Source organism: Diabrotica undecimpunctata, chromosome 8 (genome assembly GCF_040954645.1).
Source record: "Diabrotica undecimpunctata isolate CICGRU chromosome 8, icDiaUnde3, whole genome shotgun sequence".
NCBI classification, from domain to species: Eukaryota; Metazoa; Arthropoda; class Insecta; order Coleoptera; family Chrysomelidae; genus Diabrotica; species Diabrotica undecimpunctata.
The window spans coordinates 34,388,622-34,409,169 of NC_092810.1; the positions used below are offsets into that span (position 1 = coordinate 34,388,622).

The 20,548-nt window shown below is 33.3% G+C and overlaps 1 protein-coding gene across 2 annotated transcripts in view; it reads right to left on the minus strand.

Moving 5' to 3' along the window:
- Ptp36E (protein tyrosine phosphatase 36E) overlaps positions 1-20,548 on the minus strand; it is a 328,870-nt gene that overhangs the window by 9,113 nt on the left and 299,209 nt on the right. For both annotated transcript variants that reach the window (XM_072540054.1, XM_072540055.1), the window contains exons 11-15: positions 11,006-11,082; positions 10,745-10,876; positions 8,166-8,294; positions 3,250-3,437; positions 260-395 (exon numbers count right to left, since the gene is read on the minus strand). In XM_072540054.1, the coding sequence (XP_072396155.1) occupies positions 260-395; positions 3,250-3,437; positions 8,166-8,294; positions 10,745-10,876; positions 11,006-11,082 (662 nt within the window). The remainder of the gene's footprint in view (positions 1-259; positions 396-3,249; positions 3,438-8,165; positions 8,295-10,744; positions 10,877-11,005; positions 11,083-20,548) is intronic.

A 20,548-nucleotide genomic window follows, 5' to 3' on the forward strand; every position in this document is an offset into this window, starting at 1 on the left:
CAACACGTTTTTCTATTATTTGGTAAAGAGTAAATATTTTCGTATAGGACCAGCTCCACTTCTCTTCTAGGAAATTAGTACATAATATGTCATTGAAAAAGTACTTTATACAAATTAATGTTGATAAAAACCATACTTCTCATCCAATAATTAAACAAAACTGCACAAGTTACCTTTCACAAGCAAACATCTGTCATATTAACAAAAATTTTATTTAAAAAATCTTCTTCTAAGAATTTTATTGGTAAATAATACTTACAATATTTTCTATAAGTTGGGGTCGATGTCTTCGAACTGTTCTAACAGCTTGAAAAACGTCCACTTCGCCATGCTGGATGACTTGTTCTATGCAAGCATTTGCAGCGCAGTATATTCCACATCTACTTCTTCCATCCCTAAAAACGTAATAAAATGTTGAACTGATGTGAAAGTAAAAGTAAAGTTCATTTAATTAGAAGGTTAGACCAAAAATGCCAGTCAAGAAACTTAAAGAGTGAAATTTCTTTCCACATCAACGGGTGTAATGGGAGCATATTTTAAATTCACAAAAATATTTGGTTCTAAATCTATTTCTTCGCAAAAATTACCAACAAGAACTTCAGCTACCTCAGGAAGTTTTTGAAAAATATTAAGTATCACCTTTAACATTTTGACAAGCTGATCTAATTTCTTTTATTAAGTCTATGCTTTCTACCAAGAACAATTTTATTGATTCTAATTGAGTAATTGTTCTTTGAAGCAAACTAAAATTTGATTTAATTAATGAAAGTTGCTGCTGAAGAACGTGGTTTTTAAAAATATGTTTAGCATCTAGCAGAGATTGGGAACTTTCATCCGTTAAAGCGTCATTTATATTTTTAAAATCTAAGAAATAGTCTGAATAAAAAAAAGCGGCTTCCAACCATGTTCCCAATCGTGTTAGAATGGGTTCTAGTGGAAGTGGTTATTTGGAAGCATTTCTTTATAAATTTGAATTTTTATAGGAGATTTGAGGAATACTTTTCTATGCTTGATGATAGGGAGTTTATAAAAGAAAACTTTTTTCTAATTTCTTCTGCAACTCTGTTCATTCTATGTGCTAAACAAGAAACGTGTGTTAAGTTGGTATAAAAGATTTTTAAATTTTGCCCTGCTTTAAATACGTATGGTGCATCATTGGATTAAAAAATAATAATTTATGGCTAGGAAGAGCTACAAGAAGAAACAAATTTGATAGTTTTTCGTGTACAAAACTATGTTGTTGCAGAATTGGTTTTTTCCAGCGGCGGCTCGTGGCCTAAAAAAGTGGTGAAGATGAGGAAAGCTTGCCGGAGCCAAAACGAGTTTTGGTACCTACTTCGCGACAAAATCTCATTAAAAATTCGTTAAAAAAATGTATAGAGTTTAGGGCCCTAATAACTTGAAAACAGTTTTTTTTAGGGCACTTATACTAGATACGATTCGTTCTCTGCTTGCCTGGGGTATTTTAGTTCTGAACCTTGACATTTCATTGAGGGTTTTTTGGCGATTAAAACACCACGCCTGCTAAAACGGGTTGGTAAGTTCCGATTCAGCCGCCCACCCTGAGTCAGATGCTGATTGCAGCCGACCACTCTGGATCAGACGCAGATGTTTAAAATACTCGTTGGTCGACCATGTAAAAGAACATCCATTTTATCTTCATTTTTCCAATGCCTAAACGGAGTCTCTAATATATTGCACACCAAGTCATTAATTTAGCCACCATTTGATATAGTCTTCTGCAGGTCATCATGCAGGTCATCATGCAAGACTGGACAAACATGACTGTAGACGAATTATTCTACGTTGCAAAAGGCAGAGAAACTTTTAGAAATGTCGTCGCCAACCTCCGTTAATGGAGACGGCATAGGAAGAAGAAGAAGAAGTCATTAATTGGATTCATTTCTGTCTAAAATTATTTTTGTCCACACGACATCCACGAGAACACTTTATATCCGAAATCCGAAACAAACCACAGAGAAATGTATTAATAAAGTGCACTAAACAAATAAAACTAATACTGTGACTAAACTAAACTAATAAATACTATACTATACACTATACTGTATAAAAAATATCTATATAATAGACTAAATTTCAAAATATTGTCGCAGAGAGAAATTTCCGAAAAATAGGAATACCAAATACACATCCAACAGTGGGTGAAGACGGATAACGTATTTTTAGACGGTACTTCACTCACCAGTTTTCTCAGCTGTTACTAAGGATAAGCTGACGTCACGTTGCCATGGCAACCGTAAACGCTTGTGCAGATGGATTTTGCATTTCAAAAATTATATTCACCAATTCCTGAATCCTACACGGCTAGTGACACAGGTCAGGACTTGACCGTCAAGTACGTACCGCTAATAAAGCTAGTTGTCTTTTTTAATTTTTAGATTAATTAAAAGAGAATAAATAATTGATTTCAGAATTTAGATATAATAATGTTGCTTAAATTTTTTATTTATTTGCCTCAATTTAATTATATTTTTTTGGTGAACCTTACCTTCACCTACTTCACCTGGCCAGCCGCCGCTGGTTTTTTCTAATGGCTTGCATGAAATTAAATAGTATTTTGGTAAGATCTGATTGCTTAGAACACCAAGCAATAAACTTTTGAAACACCCTTTTATTACAGGATGATAATCGGTTACCTGCTACAACAATACTAAGAATATTAGGTAGTATCTATAGATACTATCGGTAATATTAAAGACTGATATATTGAAATAAAATGAACATTGGAATTTCCAGTTACTTAGTCATACCTCTACGCTTAGATAAATATTATTTAAAATCCGCAATTCGAAATAAATTGACGTTTATACAATTTTGTGTATAAATATGCAAATACCCTGAATATTTTCATAAAATATGCTAAACATGTAATATATGCATCTCGCATAATTGCCTAAGTCTAGTTATTATACTGTGGAGGAGTTTGTTTCGGATAGAAATATAACTTATATGTTTGTAATGCTTATATAATTTTTGTTTTTTTTGTTTTTGTTTTGTTTAATTTTTGTTTGTTTGTAAAACGAATGACCTGTTCTATACATGGTATATGTCTTAAAGGATGAATAAAAATTAATATTATTACTTTGTGTTGCGCTTATACCTCGAGGTGTTGACTACAGACTGTATGCTTCGACCAGCATGCCATATCATTGGAAGATAGGGTGCACTTCATTTCACAATGTAGAAACCCATACCTATAAATTTATTTTAACATATTGAAACACTTACGGGGAAACCACACAAACAGGTCCATAATCCGACCGTTGTCTCCATCTTTCAACCATATTCATGAGCTCTACCAAGGAATTTGTCGATGTTGGTACTTTGTGACCCATTGGCCAACAAGTCAACTGAAACAATTGGACAGTCTTTGGTGGAGCTTTAACTCCAGCCATCAGTTCTGTTAGGGAAACAATCTGTAATAAAATCAGTAATTAGTGCACTATATAGTAAAGTAAAATGTCTTTTGATCAAACTCTAAAACTTTTTAAATATTATAAACTAAGATTTTTACGGTCTGCAAAAGGAAATATGGTGCTTCATAAGAGGTCAAAGAACGGAGGTAAACGACGCTAGAACCGGAAACACCAAAAATTAACACAAATGAAGAACTTAATACAAATGTACCGGAAAATACTTGAAAACAAGAAAAACAAAAAAGTAGCAGGTAAAGACGGGATATCAAACAAATTACTGAAATATTGTGTAGCAGCCATGACACAGCAATTAACAACATTAGTTAATAAAATTATAAAACACAATAAAATACCGGAAGAATGGAGAACGAGCGAACTAATTCTACTATTCAAAAAAGAAGATAAAAACAGCCAGAAAACTAGAGAGGTAGTTAGAATTTGTTAAATACTACGCTAAAACTTACAACTAAAATTTTATAGATGTTAAGATATCAGAGGATAAGTTTAGCAGATGAACAACAGGGTTTTTGTAGTGGAAGATCATGTACATATGCAATATTCGTTATAAAGCAAATTACTGAGAAATCACTAGGGTATAATAGACCAGCATTTATGTGTCTGATTGACCTGAGGAAAGCGTTTGACAGAGTAAGAGTCAAAGATGTAATCCATCTTTTGTATAATAGAGAAGTTTCCCTAAATATTATAAAATTTATCGAAAACATCTACCAAAACAACAAAATGGAAGTCAGAATAGATGGACGTTAACGTTAAGCGTTAACAAAGAAAGAGGATACAGAATGGGGAAAAAAAAAATAAATAAAAATACTCTGTTACGCAGACGACGCAATATTGATAGCCCAAGATGAAGAGCATCTGCAAATACTGGTTCACACATTAAACATAACAGCAAAACAATTTAATATGAAAATCTCATCTCAGAAAACTAAAACAATAGTAGTCAGCAAAAAACCAACCAGATGTACAATAGAAATTGATGACATCCGTATTAAACTACTACTACTACTTGTCGGTTTATAACGTTCTCCGCCGTTTTACGACTTCCAATCGCCACTTAGACCGGTTGTTCCATAGATCTTCTTCTATGGCCCTCTCTCTCAGTTCTTTGTTTATCGCTCCAACTTTTTCTCGGTCTACCTCGTTTTCTCTTTCCTTCTGGTTGCCACTTTAGTATTTCTTTTTGCATTCGTTGTTCGTCCATTCTTTATGTGTCATTCTTTATGTGTTATTCGTATGTGTCCGAACCAGATAAGTTGTTTTGTTGTTAGGTCATCTGTGATTGTTCGTTTAATTCCCATTATTTCTCTAATGCGTTCGTTGGTAATCCTTTCTTTTCTAGATCTTCCTGCGGCTCTTCTCCAAAAATCTATCAGCGTTGACAGTGTCCTTTCTTTCAGTGGCCACACCTCACAGCTGTATAAAGTGATACTTTTTACTATAGTCTCATATATCCTCTTTTTATTTTCTTTGCTGATGGATTGGTCCCATAAAATGGTGTTTAACATTGTGATGGCTTTTCTCCCTGACGTATTTCTCTCTCTTATGGCTTTGTCTAATGTTCCATCTTGTGAAATAGTGATACCTAGGTATTTCTAGTCACAGCAGTGCTTTATCGTAGTGTTATCGTCTAATATGAGATCTTTTTGTTCTGCTCCAATGCACAGGTATTCGGTTTTCTTTTTATTTACTTCTAGACCCCATATATCATACTCTTCAATTAATTTTCGTGCCATATAGTTTAAATCGTCATAATCTTGAGCCATTATTACTTGATCGTCTGCAAAGTTAAGCGTATATACCATAGTATTGGTGAGCGGTATCATCATTGTCCTGCATTTTTGTTTCCATCTTTTTAAAGCACTTTCGAGGTATATTTTAAATAAAGTGGGAGACAAGCAACATCCTTGCTTTAATCCTTTTGATGTTATAAATCCTGTTGTTATTTGTGTCCCTGCCTTTATCTTTGTTATTGGTTGGTTGTATAGCACTTTGACGGCTTTTATTAATTCTATATTAATATTCGTGCTTTCCATTGATTGCCACAGCTTCTTCAGTGGAACGCTGTCGTAGGCTTTCCGTAGGTCGACGAACAACATATGAATCTCTTGATTTCTTGCCATCTTTTTTCTAGTATCTGGATTAAGAAGAAAATGTGGTCAATAGGGGATCGACCTGTACGAAATCCTGCTTGTTCTTCTGCTTCATAATCTAAGTATTCTCTCTCGATTCGGTTCTTTAACACCTTTCCATATATTCGATTCATAGATCCGGTTACAGCTATTCCTCGGTAATTTTCACAATTATTTTTATCACCCTTTTTATGTATAGTGCTGAGGTATGATATCTTCCATTCCGTAGGGATTTCGCTTGTGTTTGTGCATTCTTGAAAAAGTTGTCGAAGACATTCGTACAATTTGTTCGTTCCGTACTTAAACAATTCTCCGGGTATATCTCCTGGTCCGGGTGCTTTGTTCCTCTTCAGCTGTTTACATACGTTTTTAATTTCCTCTGTTGTTAATCTTATTGGCGAGCCAACTATTGAAATTCTATCTTGGTTTTGATTTCTATGTTCCTGAAATTCGACTCTATTCTCTACCAAAAGTCCTTTGAAATACTCTTCCCAGTCTTCAGGTTTTATGCTCTGTATTACTTCTTTATTCTTTTCTTTTGTCAATTTTTTTATCAGTTTAAAAGTATTAAACAGTATTAAACAAGTAATGAAAATAAAATACCTGGGAATTACACTGTCTAGCTATGAAGATCTGCACAAAGAAGTGAGAGATCAAGTACAAAAAGCAAATAGACTGGCAGGATGCCTTAATAACACTATATGGCGAAACAGACACATTAACACTGAGATAAAGTCAAGAATTTATAAAGTCAGTGTAAGACTAATAATGACATATGCCTCAGAAACAAGACCCAAACAACTACAAAGCAAAGGCTACTGGAAACGGCAGAGATAAGAGTACTGAGAAGAATTACAGGAAATACGCTGAGAGATCGAAAGAGAAGCGACAACATTAGAAGAAAATGTAACGGACTATATAAATGAATGGACACAAAATAGAAAAACAGAATTGAATAACCACATAAGCAGAATGGAGAAGACCTGTGTCGTCAAAATAGCAAGAGCTAAGTCACCAATCAGCAGAAGAAGTATCGGACGACCGCGTAAAAGATGGAGTGACAACCTTTAATAGAGGTATTCATCCGCCAATGAATAAGCAGAATTGCTTATAAAGAGGAAGAAGAAGAAGAAGAAGATTTTATATTACCGATGAAATGAGGAAAATGAAAGAAGTAAATGGAAATCTTCTAAAGCATTTTAAATATATCGTCACTACCATTAGGTAGTGAAAGTAAAACAGTGGGGACCAGTCCGCTATATTCTTCATTTATGTGCGGTTGTTATATTATTTATTCTCATTAGGTCATTGAGTTCGATTTTATAAAGTTATGAGAAGTAAATTTCTATTGACTCAAAACTTAAAAATACTTGGAAAAGCACCAATCATATAGTTTGTGAATAAAGAAATTTGGTGGTGGTTAAACGAAGTTTAAAAAATATTCTTTGAGGTTAAGAGAAAACTGTATAACGTTTGTGAAGCGAATAAGTTTGACACATATTTCAAAAAATAATGTAGTCAAAAAGAAAGCAAACGTAGCAGGAAAATAAAGGAAAAAACATCCTAACTTAGAATATTCGGATAAAAGAGAAATAAACCTTCACCAACTGATTCCATTTCAACTTCATTTGGTAACATCAGGAATGGATAGATGTGTACAAACTTAAATACGACGACCTATAAGACACCTTTAGAAATTTTCCCACCTTTGTGGTAAGCCTACAAAGGTGCCATCCACTCTGATGACCATTAACCATGAACCAAGACCATGAAAACAATTTATGAATTACCATTTTTAATCTAGATTTTATAGCCAAAACATTCTTCTTCTTCTTCTTCAAGTGCCCTCTCCGCTACGGAGTTTGGCAATCATCATTGCTATTCGTATCTTTGAAGCTGTTGCTCTAAATAATTGGTTAGATGTGCACTGGAACCAGTCTCTTAAATTGCGCAGCCAAGATATACGTCGTCTCCCCACGCTTCGTTTGCCCTGAATCTTTCCTTGGATAATTAACTGGAGCAATCGGTACTTTTTACCTCTCATCACAGCCAACACATACGATAGCGTTAAATACTTTCTTCTTAGGTTTAAGGGTGGCTCTGTATCTTCACAGAGTAGACTGTCCACAAGACTGGTGCAATATGCTCTAAAAGCAACTCTAACGCCTGAACATCGAAGTTTTAAGCAGTGTCTGGTTTGCTAAGTTGTACACGCCCTTAGCGAGTTTTGATCCAATTAAGGTTCTGTGTAAATTGTGGGTAACAATACAGGGTAGAAGGAGTAGCGGAAGAAGACGCATCTCCTGGTTAAAAAATTTGAGAGCTTGGTTTAACTGCACTTTTGCTGACCTCTTTAGAGCAGCGGTATCGAGAGTGCGAATTGCCTTGATGGTTGCCAACCTTCTTAGAGGAGATGGCACATGAAGAAGAAGTAAATTGTGGAAAAATCAGCTACCCAATTTTTATGTCATTCATAATGTTTATTAATAATTTGCTCTTTACGATAATAAAATGATACGTGTATTATGATTTTTAATTGCAAATCTATATTTTTCATTAAAATCAATCCTCAACTTACCTTTTTATTTATTCTAAACACCCAAGTTCGTATATTCGTATAGTGGCTATGTGATATATGATCTATGGTAAATACAGGGCCATATTTTTTGGACGCTCTTCCCTCGGGCCAAAAATTTGGAAACTGTTGCTAAAATATGAATGACAATTAATATAAAGTGTATTTTTTATAATTATAATAATAAGAGAGAGTTCTAATATGCAGGGTGAACCACCTTCGTATGATAACATCACCACCACTTTTTTTGGGTTTCTTTTGCTGAGCTGATTCCAAAAATGTATAAAACGTTGCTTAAAATTGGTACAGGGTAGCAAACATGTTAAAATTCAAGTTACAAAATAATAAATTAAGGATAAACATCATCATCATCATCACGTAGCGCTACAACCCTGGGTGGGTCTTGGCTGACTGTACAACGTTTTTCCAATTTGCTCGGTCTTGCATCAACCTAAAGTCAAATGAAATGTTCATTTTTCGGAGATCTGCTTGGATGTTATCTCTCCATCGCATTCTGGGACGTCTGAGTGGTCTTATGCCTGTGGGATTCTCCTCCCATACCAGTTTTATGGGAGAGAAGGATAAACGTAACACATTAAATTAAATTACATATTGTTATACAAATAATTTACTATTATGCAATTACTGTGACATATTAACAAAAATAAACAAACAAAAATTTACAGTAAATGTTCAAATTGTTCTCCATTGATCGCAAGACAATGACTAAACCTTGTCTAATTCGGTCTTGTAGTTGACGGATATTATCAGGTCTGTTTGTTTAGACTTTAGATTTCCATAATCCCATAAAATATCTAATGGGTTCAAATCAGGTGATCTAGGGGGCCATTCCACTAGTCCTCTTCTTCCTATCCACCGTTGTGGAGAAGTTCTATTTAAAAATTCGCGCACAGTTACTGCGAAATCGGTGGCGGTGCACCATCTTGTTGAAACCAGATTCTGCGGTCTAAATTAGTATGTATTTGAATATCAGGAAAAAGCTGGATCAGATCAGGAATTAATGTATTTTGTAGGAAATCCAGATATAATGCTCCTGTTAAATTTTCATCAAAAAAATATGGACCAATAATTGTATTTAAAAAAAATAGCAAAATTATGTTTGTGCTTTGTGCAAACTATTCTCTCAATTTGTGTGGAGTTCATACATTTGCAACCAATCCTAGCTGTGTAACGTTTTTTGCAACTTTAGAAAGAGTATATGATTTCTTTTTGTCCTCTCCATATAGATTGGGAGTTTTTATGGAAGTTATAGGTGTATCAGTAAAGCAGCTATCTGATACTAGATGGAGTGCTAAACATGAAGATGTGAAACCTATTTTAAAACATTTTGATAAATTAGTTCAAGTTATAGAAAAAATGTGCGACACCAAGAAAAATATTAACACACGGGGACCTGCTGAAATTTTACTCACAAACATTTGTGATTTCAAGTTTTTTGGATTCCTTTATTTATGAGGGTACATTTTATAAGAAATAAACAGTACACAGAGGTATTTACAGACGCAGTGATTAAGCCTTGAAAACGTCGTAATAAAACTCAGAAGTTTAAGAGTCTTTTTTGAAAGACAGTTGATATTAGTTGGAATCTCCCTTAAAAACAAAAGTAGGAGACGTTTAAAAAAGATAATGCCTCTAGAAACATCCAAAGATGCTGGACTATCGCTCAAAGATGAAACTAAAAGATCTATGCTTGAATTTTTACACAAGCTACACCAAGAGTTTCAAATTAGAATCTAAGGAATACTGTATTCGAAAAGTTCAAAATCGTTTGTGTCGAGTATTTACTCAATGATTGTGACACAGAACTTTGTGTTTCAGCAGAGAAATTTTGTGAATCCTTCGAAGAATTCGTAAGCAAGAAACTGGTAATGAAATCAAAAGCCACCGTATAAAAGCTACAAGAATAAATGAACATGCCAGAAAGTCGACTGCATTTAAAAAGGCACAGTTTATTCGTGATATAAACCTGAGGGAATCTGTTCCAATCTGTTCTGTGTTTGTTGTCAAAAAACTGTTTCTAATAGTGTGTATCTCTATTGCTTCTAATGAAAGAAGTTTTTTAAAAGTGAATCTTATGAAAAGGTATTTACGATCTACGATAAGCCAGGCCCACCTAAATGGTTTGGCAATGCTCTTGATTGAATGTGAAGTAGCAAACATCATAAACTTCGATAATGTAATCAAACAATGTTCAGAAATAAAAATAAGAAATAAAAATGTTTGTAAGTAAAAACTCTGAAATAAATTAAAATATGAATATTAACAAAATAATCTTTTGTTATCAATGTTAACTTCTTGCTTTATTGTTTGGATAATGAATTAAACCAAACTAGATTAATTCAATTAATAGTAATCTGTACCCCGAAACTCCTAAATTGTAGTTACGCAACTTTTGTTATATTTTACTATAATTGCCAGCTAAGACGATACGTTTCGAACCAGTTAAGTCATCACAGACCTGCCTGATGAGAGGTAGACCTTGAAACACGTGTAGAAGAATGGTCACTAACCTATGTTTTACATTTAAATAACATAATACAGTATTTTAATAATTAACTTACCGAGTTATTTGGAGGCACACATAGTATCACAACTGCAGAGCAGTCATAGTCATATACCAACGACCAAAATTCTCCGCAAGTTGACTTTATAGGCCATTCTGTCACTATATATTCCTTGGGTTTGGTGTATCCCTACAATTTTAAAGATTTGAAGGTAAATCATTAATTTTTACACTAATAGTTATTTTTTCTCGTAAATTATATAATATTTTTTCTACAATCACTTAATAGTGCGTTAGATTAAAACAGCAATTTACTTACATCTACAAATACTGCATTAATGTAGTCCGTATAACTGTTTCCTTGGAATGATGTAAGGTAGGGACGAAAATTGTCAGCTGTAAATTAAAAAACAATTATAATCAAATCTTAATATTATAAATACATGTTTTTGACACTCGACAGGTCGCTCGTAAGACCGGTCGTCACTCGACACTGAGGAGTAGGTATATTAAGACCTCAGTGCCGTTTGACGGTTCGTATTTCTGGAGAACAAGATACTGGTACGTCACGAGTGAAACGAGTAGGCAGATTGATACCCCGAACTCGAACGGAACCATATCCCTCTTGATAATGGCTCCAAAATGTATGCCAAAACGTCGAGTTTTAAATTCTCAACGCTGTTCTTCCTGACAACTTAGTAATTTTGCCTGAATCCATGTCTCTCACCCACAATATAAAACATACTTTATGTATATTTTATATAGAGGATGCGACAGATAAACGGCCAATTAGAAATATCTTGAGAACTACAGTTAATTAAATCAGGGAAATTAAATTGGAATGAGGTTATGACGAGTGACCTATTTATTAAAAATTGTTTCATCTATTTGCTACTTCCGGTTATACCGGAAGTTGCTTATAACTTCGTTTTTTTTATTGGGACACCCTGTATATTTTTTTAATTTTAGAAATATTCACATTATTTTGAACATTTTTCATTAATACTTCCCCATACTTATTAGTAGGGATGGGAAAAACCTACCGGGTTTAACCTAAAACCGGTTTTTTTACTTCGCAATAACCGGTTTTATCGGTTGTTTTTTTGTCCCGGTTATAACCGGTATTTTATTTTTAAAGTAAAAACCGGTTATTAGGTTTTTATGGTGATTAGGATTAGTTTAGGTATTATTTTGGATCAAAATCATAATTATTATTCTCAAGTAATTATTCCAAACACAACCATAATTCAAATTTTATTTTATTTTATAAATACAGAAGCAAACTGAAAGTGCAAACTTCTAACCTATTGGATTAAAAAAAACCGAAAACCGGGTTTTGGAAAAACCGGTTTTTTTGGCAGGTTATAACCGCTGGGTTAAACCGTAAGCAAAAAAACCGGTATAACCGAAAACCGGTAATTTGTCAAAAACCGCCATCCCTACTTATTAGGAACCGTTTTTAAGTTATATTGGTTTCTATATGAAAACTGGCGATGTTTGTTTTGTTTATTTTTCTGAGAAGGGTGATTAGATTTTATGGGTTCTATTTTCGGAAGCGTTTGTCGAATATCTTTGGTATTGTCCCAGACTTGATCGCTTGAAGTTTAGAGTTGAGAGTGTGGTGTACAATCGTTTGTAAAACAGAATAATAAGCGCTTGCTGAAAAATGAGCTCCAGGAGAGGACTCACGGAAAAGGATTTACGAAAAGTCCTTGAAGAAGATTCAGAAAATAAAGATGAATCTACCAATTTAGAAACCATCACTAGTGATGAAGAGTTAGTAGATAAAGAATTTTCTGAAGAAGATCATGTATCTACGGTTGATGATGACAAATATGAAAGCGAAAATTCGGAAAATGAAATAGAAGTTCCTGAACAAGAAGATTTACAATATACTACTCGCTATGGGACAGTTTGGAACAAATATCCAGCACCTCAGTCACGTGTAAGGTAAGTGGTGGCTCAACTGCTACACATATTTATTTATTAAATTTGTGGGTTTCACTAATTGCGTTGTATATTGTTTAGATCCATCAATATACTAAATCCTGTGCCAGGTCCCATCAGATATGCCACTCAACGAATTACCGATGAACAATATCTTCAATGAGATTGTTTTTCACTGATGAAATGCTCAATTTACTCTTAGTGAAAAGAACGTGGTCGCATATGTAATGAAAAAATGTTAACTGTAAAAGAAATATAACTGGAAAAGTTAGAAGCTTTTATAAGTAAATACTTTCATTACAGTTATAAAATAAATTAACCTGAAATTTTGCATTTTTATTCAAGGTTTACTTCTTCTGGTTGGTTTTCATAAAGGTGTCGGAGAATCTCTGCAGAAACTTTGGAGCAATTCTGATGGTAAGCCCATTTTTAGAGCTACTATGTCTCTGAAATGATTTTGTAACATCAGCCGCTTTTTGCGATTTGATAATAAAGAGGATAGACCTATTCGACGGAGGAACGGAGGACGGAGGAACGACTGAAGTTAGCTTCAGTTATAAGTTTTTTTGATTTATTTGTAGCACAACTTCCCAAAATATTTGTTCCATATGAAAGCCTCACTGTCGACAAACAACGTACCATTTAGAGGTAAGTGTCCCTTCAGACAGTATAATCCAACAAAACCACGTAAGAAATATGGAATTAAATTATGGCTTTTATCTGATGTCAAAACTGCGTATGTGTATTGTGCAGAAGTGTATACAGGAAAAGCAAAAAATCAGCCCCGTGACGTACATCAGGGGAGAAATATGGTTTTACGACTTATAAAAGATGTTCAGAATTCTGGGCGAAACACAACCACGGATAATTTTTTGCTGACTACCATTTAGCGACTGAATTATTAAAACGTAAACTAACACTAATTGGAACATTACGAAAGAACAAAACTTTTATTCCAGTTGAATTTCTACCAAATAAAAGTAAAGAAGCCCTATCATCAATTTTTGGGTTTCAGAAGAACATGACTTTAGTTTCATATAGTCCTAAAAAGTGTATATCTGTTATTCTTTTGTCCTCGTTGCATTTAGATGACCAGGTGTCATTGCAAGAACATAAGAAACCAAACATTATTTTAGAATACAATAGAACCAAAGGAGGTGTAGATACAACAGATAAATTAGCGTCAGCTTATACCTGCAAAAGAGGAACTTGAAGATGGCCACTTTGCTTATTTTATAATATTTTAGATTCGGCGGTAATTAACGCGTATGTGTTATATATGCATGTAAATCCTCAATATAATAGGAACAAACTACATAAAAGAAGGCTTTTTATAAAAGAATTGGCATATAATTTAACAGGAAAATGCCGAACTACCCGAATGACAACAAACGTTCCAGAAAAAATCCAAATAAATCTACATACAGTAGCTGGAACAAGTGGAAATGCAAATGAAAGTCCAAAACGTGGAAGGTGTAAAGACTGCGAATGGGAAAAAGACAGAAAATCTCGTACAAGATGTCAAGCATGTAAGAGGTTTATTTGTTTTGATCATTCAAATATCTTTTGTAAAAGTTGCATTGAATAAATATATAATTTTAATTGGATATAAAGTTTTATTATATTTTTATTACAAAAAAAATGTTTTTAGTTTTGATACATCCATAACATGAAAATACAAAAGCTTCTACGACTTAAAAAATTGAAATTTAATTCACAATAGGTATGAGTTTTATCCACTGGGTCCACCCGTACCCATAGATAAAGAATGTAACATTTACTTCGGGAGAGTAGGAAGGTTAAACTTATAAATGTTCATTTTTCTGTTTTCATTTCAAATATAATAATCAAATTCAGGCCGTAGGATATCATAAAACTACTTCTTCCTATTTTTGAAATCCACCAGGAATTCTACAACAAAGAGTTAAAGTACATAATGAATAAGAATCTCTTTTCCTACCATTCCGAAAACAACCCTTTGTATTCTACTCTTTGGAAACGTCTCACGTTTCCCAACATCGGCATTTTCCATCTTCGATAAAGTGCACACAAGAAATCCAATAAAAACAAAAGCAGAGATGTATACTGATTGTATCTCCGAGGTAAAAGTATCCTTCTGGGCTTTGACAAAACGTTTCTTTGCTTTTTTCGCAACTCGATCCGGAGACATAAATCACACGATGACGTGATGTATGAGTCTTGTAAATAACGGTTCAGGGTCAACCATTTCTGAAGCGAATTTTTAGTAAACAGGACAAGTCGATGTGACGCCTTTGGAAAATAGTCATGGAGACAAGTTTTCTTCACAGTAATAACGGCGGTATTTAATTTTGAAATCCAAAAGTGTCGCCTGATACTTTATTATTCGTAATTCTGGAACGACGCAGCAAAATTTAATTAGGTAATAAACAAATAAAGATAATTAAAAAACAAAAGGGTAAAGGTTCTATAAAAGGACCAATGGACGTAATGAAACAAATACAGTATTGCCCAAAATAAACAGTACTGAAACTGAAACATAGATGTCTCTTTGTGTGCGTTGTCATATTCAAAGTAACTAGTATAGACCTGCCAAGTAATCCTTAAATAATTAATTATTAAGGCCTAATTATTAAAAATGGTGTTAAGTACAGAGAAGAAAGTGTTTCTTGTGGAGCATTATTTTCGCTCATACGGAATCGGCCGACTTATAGTGCAAGTCTGCAATACGTGTGAGATCAATTAACACAACGGTTTAATAAACGTTCTCCAAGTAATGCTGTAATTTTGAAGGTTGTTGAAAAGTTTAGAAATACGGGTAATGTATTGTGCCAACAAAAAGGAAACTCGGGGCGTCCCAGGATAATTAACAACAACGATTACCATAAACGTGTTTTTAATTGAGACAAGAACAGCGTTGCATCTTGGCTTAACACGAACTTCCTTGCAAAAAATCCTGAAGGAGCAGGGTGCATTTTCGTATGTGATTTAGGTACATCAACAATGAAATCCCAGGGATTATCACAGTAGAGTGGAATATTGTGCCAGAATTCTTGCATTACAGTATGAAAATCCTGAATTTTTTAAAAAATGTATGGTTTTCAGACGAAGCACATTTTCATTTTTAAGGCCATATAAATCGTGGCACAAATCGACTTCTGGGCTTTGCCAGACCAGATGAAGTTCAAGAAGTTCCTTTACATAGCGCAACAGTGAGTGTCTGGTGTGCAGTTTCGGGACACGGAATCATTGATCCATACTTTATCGAAGAAAATGGTAGGCAAGTTACACTTAATAGAGGTACATACAAATTTTAACACGCTTTATCCCTGATCTACGTCAATTGTGTCGTGCACGTAATTTGGAATTTCGATACCAATTTTTCCAGCAGCATGGGGTAACTTACCATACTGCTGTCGCAGTTCATCAATTTCTTTAGGGACATTTTCCAAACAAATTCATTTCACGATTTACTGACTTCCCCTATCCTGCACATTCTCCAGACTTTTAGGTACCACAAACCATCAATGAGTAAAAGGATGCCGTTGGAGCCTTCTTCGCGGACTTGAGACAACCTTTATTCCATAACATTACGAGAAATCTGGAATATCGGTATGAAGTCTGTCTTGAGAGAGGAGGAGGCTCATTTAGGACATGTTATAAAGTATCAATAATATATATTTTTTAAAACAATAAAATAATTACAAGTTCAGTACTGTTTATTTTGGGCTATACTGTATAAGAGAACAATAATATCATATATTATAATTAGAATTGGGCAAATATGCAAATAAAAGTGAAAATTATGTACATAAATATGCCCTAACTTGCCAAAAAATATGCATTAAATATGCATTTCTTTCAGAAAATATGCATACTGCCAATCAGGGATGGGAAAAACCTGCCGGTTTTAACCGAAAACCGGTTTTTTTTACTTCGCAATAACCGATTTTATCGGTTGTTTTTTAGTCACGGTTATAACCGGTTTTTTATTTTTAAAGTAAAAACCGGTTATTAGGTTTTTACGGTGATTAGGATTAGGTAAGATATTATTTTGGATCCCAATCATAATTATTATTCCTAAGTAATTATTCCAAACAAAACTATAATTCAAATTTTATTCTATTTTATAAATACAGAAGCAAACTGAAAGTGCAAACTTGTAACTTATTGGATTAAAAAAACCGAAAACCGGTTTTTGGAAAAACCGGTTTTTTTGGCCAGTTATAACCACCAGGTTAAACCGTAAGCAAAAAAAAAACCGGTATAACCGAAAACCGGTGTTTTGTCAAAAGCCGCCATCCCTACTGCCAATGGAACCATATTTAATAATAGTATATTAATTAACGTTTAGTTTAATATTTAGAAAACAATATAAATAAATTTTAAAACTAAGTAGGTAATTGTAATGCACTAATTAATTGTAATGAAAGTAGTAAAAAAGTAAAATACTATTCTTTAGAATTATGGAAACAATAAATAACCAAATGTTTTTCAAAATTTTCCAATAAAAACTTATGGCAACTATCTGTGTACATATATTTGTAAATTTTAAAACTTCTTTCCACATCCACGGATGTAATGGAAGCATATTCTAAAACTACTTCTTCGCAAAAATTACTAACAAAAACGTCAGCTTCCTGAAAAGTTTCTGAAAACCATTGTTTTCTTTAACTATTGAAAAAATCTTATGCCGAATTCACCGTTTGGGAAACAGAATCAAGCATAGATAAATCAGCACATAAAAGGAAAACCAATTAGCTTTGGATACAAGTCTTGCTGTTGGAATGTAAGATCTGAATATTTTTGACTTTCAGGTGTATCAAGGTGGCATATGTAGTCCCATGTCTATCCAGAACTGCACGAGTTGGATTTTGTTTTCTTAGTCCTGCCAGTTCTTTAACTTTCTTGTGTAGGTTAAACAGATCATATTTATTTTGAAGGTCTGAAAGTAAGACTAGAATGGTGGATAACTTATAATAAATTGGCTTGTTAAATTCAATTCTCTTTTAAAAAAGGAGTTGGTTCTCTAGATGCTCTTAGTACTCTTAAGGTAGACATAAACAATAATTTTGGCAGAAACAATTACCGTTCTGTGCTTTTTATAGACGTAGAAAATGCGTATGATAATATATGCCTCCCCATTTTAAGAGATAAGATATTGAAATTATTTCATATTCCAAATCAGGTAGTCAACATGATTATTAAATTCTATACTAATAGAAAAATAATTTTAAGAAATTTTGATTTAACACAATTGTAGACCCAAGAAAAAACAACAACGGACATCCACAAGGCTCAGATTTAAGCCCTTCTCTCTTTAATTTGTATACTGCTGATTTACATCAATTAAGTTTTAATCACATTCTGTTTAAAATAGTACAGTATGCAGATGACCTCTGTATATATACCGAAAATAAGAAATTTAATACCACTATGGCTTCTCTCAAAGACATCTTTGGTGTTTTTCATGAATGGTTAACATTAAATAGTTTTCAGATTTCCTACTCCAAGTCTAAAGTTTGTGTTTTCAGTAGACACAACATACCTAAATTAAGTCACATTGTCCTAGGTTCATATAATTTTTCCATTAAAGACTCGGTCAAATATTTTGGTATGGTACTTGATAGGAAATTGACATGGAAAATACATATTAATTACATGTTAGACCGATGTATAAAGGGATTAAATTTTTCAAAAATGGTTACTAAGACTTTTTAGGGAGCTGGCATTGAAATCGCCTTACTATTCTATCGTGCCTATATCAGGTCCATATTGGATTATGGATGTATCTTGTACGGCTCTGCTAGTTCACAGATTTTAAACAAAATAGATATCTTGCAGAACTCAGTCCTACGTGTATGTCTGGATGCCATGAAAACAACTCCAGTCGAACCTCTTCATGTAGAAGCTATTGAGCCTCATTTAAATCACAGAAGGCAGCTCCTTGCAGACAAATTTCTTCTTAAAATATCCAGAACCAACAGTAATCTATATTCAAATATAGTAGTATTAAATGAGCAAGATCTGACAAATAAATATTGGTCGAAGAAAAATTCTCCACTACTGTGTATCTCACGTCAGTCTAATCAAGATATCCTTAGTGATTTATATGATCCCAGCTCAACTTTGTTAGATCTTTATGATTACAATTTATTGTTTCTAAATATAAAGCTTGTAAAACCTTCATACAGCAATAATTTTCACATTAACAATAACTTATTACACTCAATACTTGCAAGCTTCGAGGATTTTGTGGCAATATATACCGATGCTTCGAGTGCTTCGATGCACATTCGTGGAATGTGCTTTTTATTGTAGAAAATAATAATTATTTCTACAAACTGGATAACATACTTTCTATATTTAGTGCAATCTACGAAGCGTTGACATTTTTATCACAGTCTACAATTTATTCTGCAATAATTATATCGGACTCCTTGTCTGTTTTAAATTCCTTGGTTTTGGCTAAATATCCAAGTTACTCCTCCAATTATATCATATATGCAATTAAAAAACGGATTTTAGAACTGCAAAAAGTTAACAAAAACATTAATTTTGTATGGGTTAAAGCACATATCGGTCTCGAACATAACGAGTATGTGGATATGCTGGCAAAAAAAGTGTAATAAATGGTTTAACCAATAAACTACCTGTAAGTTTTTGTGATGCAGTAGTTTATATTAGAATGAAATATCTCAATATTTGGAACGAATGTTGGTCACAACATACTTATACCAACCCTTCTAGATACTGCAGTATACAAAATCAAATACCGAAAAAACGTGGTTCCAGCCATATAATTATTCAAGAAAATATATCACCACTGTAACGCGTCTTAGATTTTGCCACGCCTGTTATATCACACATCTACATAAAATTCATGTTCTCGAAAGTGATCTTTGTCAAAATTGTGTCAAAAAAGGTGATTTAGATCATATTTTTTTCGAATGCCAAAAATATAAGGATGAAACAGATCAATTTATTCAACAATTATGATCTTAATGTACAGGCCCCGTTTAATATCCTTAGTCTCTTAGCTAATTCAAATGAGAGAATTTATAATGCATTAGTAAAATTTCCGTCAAGTACCAAAATAGTCTTGTAGTGTCAACTATTAAAAAAATATATGTATATGCAAAATTGTGATGAGCAACTTGAACAGTCCATAGCAAAGTAGCTGTCGGATTGAGTAGATAGCTGCTCAAGAGCTTGCTGTGGAACTCTGAGAACCTCATCATCTTGCTTGTATGTAAATGTAGATAAAAAGGAGATAATACAAAAAAGTGTTTTGAATTATATTATGTGTACCGTCTTTTGAACACACTGATGATGTTAAAAGATAATATATATTTAACTTGTATCTTATTTAAATTTTAGTTTTTAAAGCATATTATTTAGCTCTTCATTATTGATATTTTATGAAATTTACGGTCATAAAATTTTTATGTTTAAGGTATTAGTCATGTTGTAACTAGCTGATTGACACCATGCCAATAAAAAAAATTTAAGAAGCAAAAAAATATTAAAAATCCGAAATTCAAACAGCAACTCGTATATACAGGGTGAGTCATGAGGAACTTTACATACTTCTATCATATGTAGAGTCCCTCAGGGAGCATATCATGTGGCCACTAAAAAATGTCAACTCCTCTTCTTTATTAATTAACAGGGTGATTTGTGTAATTGACCATTTATTTCATTTTACTGTAGTGTTTATACGGCTTATTTGATTTTTTTAATTTTTGCATGATACAGTACACTACTATCAAGCATTCGACTGGTATTAGCTAAACTAAAAAATTCCAGGACTGGCTTTGGAAAAATTAATTTAGGGATTCGTATTAAATATTACACCCTGTATATATATATATATTTTTTAAAATGCAATAAGTGATTTTCAAACTACATAAATAGCCAATGAAAACGACATATG